The sequence below is a fragment of the Haemaphysalis longicornis genome, unplaced genomic scaffold (assembly GCF_048455015.1).
Source record: "Haemaphysalis longicornis isolate Haplotype H1 unplaced genomic scaffold, Haemaphysalis longicornis Haplotype H1 scaffold_8, whole genome shotgun sequence".
In the NCBI taxonomy this organism is placed as follows: Eukaryota; Metazoa; Arthropoda; class Arachnida; order Ixodida; family Ixodidae; genus Haemaphysalis; species Haemaphysalis longicornis.
Window position 1 is genome coordinate 110,996,498 of NW_027526445.1, and position 6,577 is coordinate 111,003,074.

The 6,577-nt window shown below is 52.2% G+C and overlaps 1 protein-coding gene across 1 annotated transcript; it reads left to right on the forward strand.

Annotated features, from left to right (window-relative positions):
* Positions 1-1,976: 1,976 nt before the first annotated feature.
* LOC144148434 (uncharacterized) lies at positions 1,977-5,606 on the forward strand. The gene is made up of 2 exons (XM_077679968.1): positions 1,977-2,967; positions 5,599-5,606. The coding sequence occupies exons 1-2, from the start codon at positions 1,977-1,979 to the stop codon at positions 5,604-5,606; spliced, it is 999 nt and encodes a 332-aa protein (XP_077536094.1).
* The last annotated feature ends 971 nt before the right edge of the window (positions 5,607-6,577 follow it).

The following is a 6,577-nucleotide window of genomic DNA, read 5'->3' on the forward strand; positions in this document are numbered from 1 at the left end:
CCGTTTCCCCCTTTCCTCGACTGAAGTCAGTATGGTCCAATCAGGGGAGCCTCAGCTGACGTCCACACACTCACAAAGAGATGGCACTTTGCACAGGTTAATGTTCAGTTGACTCCTGATGATGCAATGGTTGAAGCGCCGGGAGGACGCCCGGACCCGGTCGATAATCCGGCGTGGAGTACTCGTTGAATAGCAGCGTCTCGGACCACAACAAAGCAGTCCCCCGCTGACGATTGCCGCCGGAAAAGCAATGCTGCACGTCTTTGTAAATCCCTCCCTGCCTCGCCGGCGGGAAGCCGCGGAAAGCGCCTTGTGTCCAGCAGAAGCGTCTGTAGAAACCCCCAACATCGACTTCTTTCTTCTAGCCATCTGGCAACACTGTATATCCGCCTCGAGCTCCCTGTGTAGGCAGCAGCACTATCGAAATAAATTTAGTCGTTGTTTGTTCCTCACATGGATGGTTCCTCACAAGGGTGTGGTGTCGCTCTATCTGGCGTCTTTCAAAGTTTCATTATTTTGGTGCCGAAAACGCGGGAAAGTAACAACGCTTACCGTGAAACAACGAGGCTATCGGGCGGCGACGAGACGACAAATCCAAGGACATGGTGAACGCACACAGACTTGGAAATGAAACGCGAGTTGACTCTGTCGCGCCCACGCACGAAGCCTAAAGACGCCATCCCAACGAAGCCGAAGAACCAAACGAAGCCTACCACGCCACAACGGGGCTATGGACGGACTCAAACAGAAAAGAGCAGCATTGCGAACTCAGGTGACGAAACTGATTTCCGAAGCGAATTCAGCGCTTGAAAGGCACGCAGAAGAAAAGGCCCTAAACGTTCTAACGGCTAGGCTTAGCGCCCTGAAAATAAAACTAAACGAAGCGGATGCCGCCATTGAGGCACTTGTGTCGGAACACGAAGCCGAGCAGAACTACGCCAGCACCATAGAATACGATGACTCGATCGTCACGTGCATAGCGAGGCTCGGCCAGGAGGCCCAAGAAGCACAAAGAGCAAAAAAGAAAACGGAGAGCGAAGCAACGCCGCCGCCGCCTTCTGACGGTAACCGGAGCTCTGCGCGTTCGAAGGTGAAGTTGCCGAAGCTCGCCCTACAACGATTTAGCGGCGCTGCCACGGAGTGGCAGCCGTTCTGGGAGCAGTTTCGGCAGGCTATTCACGACAACGAAGCTCTTTCTAACGCGGAGAAGTTCTTGTACCTACAGACAACGCTCACTGGGAAAACTGCATCGGCGGTAGCTATAGGATACAAGTGACAGGAGCGAACTACGCCAACGTCATCGAGCTTTTGAAGGAGCGTTTTGGCCGCTCGGACGCTCGGATGTGCTTATCCAGGAACATCTCACCCAGTTACTGGACTTGCCCACCATACGAAGTGAAAATGTGGTTAACAGCCTACGTCGCCTCTACGATCACTTGCAGCGCAACATGTCGGCGCTCACGGCTCTGGGTGTGAACAGCGAAAGCTACGGAGCGATGCTTTGCTCCGCGCTGCTGCGAACACTCCCAAGCGAACTTGTCATCGATTATCACAGGCGTCATACCGCAGTCAAAGAAGACAACGGATTGCGCATAGAGGGCTTGCTTGATTTCTTAAAAACCGAAGTGGAAAGTAGAGAACAAGCATTGCAAGTTGGCCGACAAGAACGAAAGAACCCCAGTACGAAACCTCGTTTCGAAAATGAAGAGACCAGAGAGTGGAAAGCGTCAACGGCTTCACTGTATTCGGGAAGTGGGTCGCGGCATGTGGATCCATGCGCATTCTGTGCTGCGAAGAACCACGGAACGAAGGAATGTCAAGCCCCACTTTCTCTGGAGGAAAAGAAGAAGACCCTCCGGGATGCCGGTAGATGCTTCCGCTGCGCTGTCAAAGGCCACACTTCTAGACAGTGTCACAACAAAAGCGTCAGGTGCAAGAATTGCGGCAAGAGGCACCTGACTCAGATGTGCGACCCTATGTGGAAGAAAAGTGAGAACGCAGCAACAGAGCTGCACTCCGCTACGGGCAAGAAGAACGACAAGGCGTCTTCCGTGCTTCTCCAAACAGCCCAAGTCTGGGCAGAAGGAAGTCAGCGAAGAGCACTGGCCCGCCTCCTGTTTGATGGAGGTAGCCAGCGTACCTTTGTGACCGAAGAACTTTCTCGTGAACTGCAGCTGGAGGTTCTTGGGGAAGAGGACGTCACGATATACGCCTTCGGAGGAGCCGGAAACATCATCAAGGAAAAACGCAAGCGAGTGCGACTTTGGCTCAGGAGCCAATACAACCGAAAGGAGCATTCCATCGAAGCTCTAGAAATACCAGAGATCTGCACTGACCATCTCATTCTTCCTGAGCATGTCGTTCATGAAACCAAGGCGAAGATACGGGAACTGGCGGATGTCACCGTGCCCCCAGCCCACTTGGCAAGAACTGGCATCTCGATTCTCGTTGGAGCTGACTACTACTGGACTCTCGTGTCTGGAGACATGCAGAAACTGCAGGGAGCTCTGGTTGCGGTCAACACTGAGTTTGGGTGGACACTTCAGGGACCAATTCCCCGCAGCAGCTCAACTGCCTGCTGTTCGACCGCTGCTGTTCTCCGGACCCACGTGTGTGGAGAAACGCAGAGCCTGTCCGCCGAACTCAGGTCCTTTTGGGAGCTTGACAGTCTGGGCATTACCGAACCAGTCGCCCAACAAAACGAAGAGGACCATGTTGTCAAGCAATTTACATCCTCCACCAAGCTCGTTGACGGACGCTACGAGGTTGGACTGCCTTGGAAGCAAGTGAATTTCCAATTAGCTGACAACGAGGCTGTAGCAAAGAAGCGTTTGTTCAACCTCACTAAGAAGCTGGTGAATGATGAACGAATGATGACTGAGTACGATGAGTCGATACGTCATACCTGCATCAAGGATTTGCGGAACGAGTACCTGCAGAGGCTGACGTCAAGGCCGAACAAGGAATGTACTACATGCCACATCGAGCAGTCTTCAAACCTGACAGTCTTACGACAAAAATTAGAGTCGTGTTCGATGCATCGTCCAGTGATGCAGGGTGTACTTCCCTAAATGAGAGTCTGGAGGCAGGACCCAATTTGAACCCAGACCTTCTGAAGGTACTACTGAACTTCAGGATTCATCGCATCGGCCTTACTGCTGACATTGAAAAGGCGTTCCTGCAGATTTTGGTGCGCCCTGAGGATCTCCATGCTCTGCGATTCCTTTGGTATGAGCGTATGCCAACAAAGAGCGACCCAAGCCCACCGATGGAAGTCTGGAGAATGACAAGGGTGCCTTTTGGAGCGACAAGCAGCCCGTTCATTCTCGCCGCCACTTTGCGTCATCACTTGTCGAAGGCGGACGGCCACCCCGAGACGACAAAAAAGATCGCGGAAAGCCTCTACGTGGACGATCTAATCACCGGAACGGAGTCTGAACAAGAGGCGGAAGATTTCTACCGTCAAGCCCTCGAAGTCATGAATCTTGCGAGCATGACACTACGGAAGTGGAGCACGAATTCGAAGACATTGCAACGATTGCTGGACAATGACAGGACAGGATGTGGCGAGAGCCAAGTTGAATGCCCCATGGCCAGCTGCTCACGGGTCTTGGGACTCGTGTGGAACAAGGAGCAAGACTGCTTGGCCTTCTCTTTAAATGCCCTCCTGGACTTCTTGGATCAGAATAGCAATACAAAACGCTTCATCCTCCGGGCATCGGCGCGTATTTATGACCCGCTTGGACTCATTTCCCCAGTAACAGTGACCGCGAAGTTGCTGTTTCAGACACTCTGGGAACGGGGACTCGAATGGGATGCCCCTCTACCTGAAGACGTACAGACAGCTTGGAAGCAGTGGCATACACAGCTGCATCATTTAATGGAGGTCACAGTACCCAGAAGATACAGTGGTCTCAAGGACGGCCAAATTGACGTCCACATTTTCACGGATGCAAGCCCCAAGGCATACGGAGCTGTAGCGTACTTGTGCGCAACAGGAACAAGCGAATCGACCGTGACTTTGGTTTTATCGAAGTCACGTGTGGCGCCAATCAAGAAGCTTTCTCTTCCAAGACTGGAATTGGTGGGAATGCTGGTGGGTGGCAGAATGAAGGAATATTTGTCCGAATTTTTGAGCCTACCAGTTGCGAGGTGGTACATGTGGACACATTCTAACGTTGCACTACACTGGGTCCGAGGGTCAGCGCGACTCTGGAAACCCTTTGTGGCCAATCGAGTGCTGGAGATACAACAGCGAACTGATCCGGAAACGTGGAATCACTGCCCCGGAGCGGAGAACCCAGCTGATTTCCTGACGAAAGGAGTGAGCCCTAAGGCCCTCAAGGAAAACATGGTTTGGTGGAATGGACCAAGCTGGCTTGCTGAACCACCTGCGGCCTGGCCAAGACATGAGGATGTCGAACTGACTGAAGCAGAGGAAGAAAGAAGACCAGTTCGCGTTCACAACGTAACAGTCGAAGAAACGGTCTTGCCAATGAAGCAGTACAGCTCCCTTTTTAAGCTTGTTCGAGTTGTCGCGTGGGTGCAGCGTTTCTTGCATAACTCAAGAAACCGAAACGAGAAGCACACGGGACATCTGACAGCAGACGAGATCGCACGAGCTCAGACGCTTGTGATATCGCAGGTGCAGCGCGAGGCCTTCCCCGAAGAGCTGCAATGTATTCAAAGGTCAACCCGCTTGGCAAGCAACTCTCCTTTGCGGGACCTGGATGTCTACTGCGACCAAGACGGAATATTAAGCGTCGGAGGACGTCTTGACGACTCCGCCCTCTCCTACAGCACGAAGCACCCGATCGTTCTCCCTGCGGGCCATCATTTCACCGAGCTCCTGATATGCGCCACCCATCGCCGACTTTTACATGCTGGCGCACTTGAAACGCTCACGGAGCTCAGGGAACAGTACTGGGTGGTTCGCGGAAGACAGATGGTCAAAAGGGCCTTGAAGAAATGCTTCACGTGCAACCGTTTCAACAGCCGCGCTGCAACCGAACCAGTAGCTCCTTTGCCACGTGACAGGGTGACTCAGGCTCCACCGTTTGAGGTGACTGGCCTTGACTTCGCAGGACCATTGAATACAAAGGATCAGGGCAGAAACAAAACGTCATACATACTAGTTTTCACGTGTGCGGTTACACGCGCTGTGCACTTGGAGCTAGTGGGTAACATGACTACTGCCAGCTTTCTCATGGCATTCAAAAGGTTCATAGCAAGACGAGGAGTTTGTCGAACCATCTTTTCGGACAACGCAAAAACGTTCAAGCGAGCATCAAAGGATTTGAAGCGACTGTGGGAAACACTGCGTGGAGAAGAAGTCCAGAACTATTTCACGGGTCATCAGATTCAGTGGAAATTCATCGTCGAAAGAGCCGCCTGGTGAGGCGGATTCTGGGAAAGGATGGTGCGGTCTGTAAAGACATCTCTAAAGAAGGTATTGGGCAACTGCTACTGCAATTTTGAGGAGCTCACTACGGTTCTGACCGAAATCGAAGCCGTCATAAACTCAAGACCGCTAACCTACGTGTATGCAGAATCGAACGAACCAGAACCACTGACCCCCTCACATTTTCTCGTTGGCAGACGTTTGACTTGCCTTCCCAGTAGGTCTGGTCAGGAAACACACTCATCAACGCAGGATCAGTTGACCCGTCGTTGGCGATACCGGCAAAGGTTGGCTGATCACTTCTGGCGAAGATGGCGACAGGAGTACCTGACTTGTTTGCGCTCCGCGCATTTTGCCGTACCAAGTGCATCAAGTGCATTGAAGAAAGGAACTCTTGTGTTAGTTCATGAGCATCATCTGCCAAGACAGCTGTGGAAAACCGGAGTGGTAGACGATGTGCTGGTCGGACGAGATGGACATGTTAGAGCGTCTATGGTGCGTCTACCAAGTGGAACCATCCTCAGAAGACCGATTCAGCTATTGTATCCTATAGAATGTACCTTAGAATGATCTGAAGCTCATTCCGGGGGGAGTATGTAGAAACCCCCAACTTCGACTTCTTTCTTCTAGCCATCTGGCAACACTGTATATCCGCCTCGAGCTCGCTGTGTAGGCAGCAGCACTATCGAAATAAATTTAGTCGTTGTTTGTTCCTCACAAGGGTGTGGTGTCGCTCTATCTGGCGTCTTTCAAAGTTTCATTAGCGTCCCTCCCCGCCGCGTCATCGCATACAAAGCCGGGTCGCTCCCCATCGATGAGAGTAGGGGAGAGTAAAACTTGCGATAATTGGCCGACGGAAGCGTTGGGTGACTGAACCCGATAGCATTGCAGACGGATGTCGTCATGTCACGCCGATCGTAACAGCACGTATGATGAAGCCACCTGCAGGACAGGCGCCGCGGCAGATTGGGATCGCGGTTATGGTGTTTTCATAACGCTCATGAGTGCACATAATGGCCGGTAAGGTACGAATACCACAGTTGAATATCTTAGCATGAGCGCATTGAAAACTTAACTTCAGAGATTGTGAACATAACGCCTCACAGTGGCCGCGTTACGGCTGATTTCCAGCCGGTGATGCCCATACAAGTACACTAACTTATCTCTCGCTTGTAT

Excerpts from the sequence above, each read along its gene's own strand:
- LOC144148434 (XM_077679968.1), top strand. The coding sequence starts at position 1,977 with ATGTGGAAGAAAAGTGAGAACGCAGCAACAGAGCTGCACTCCGCTACG.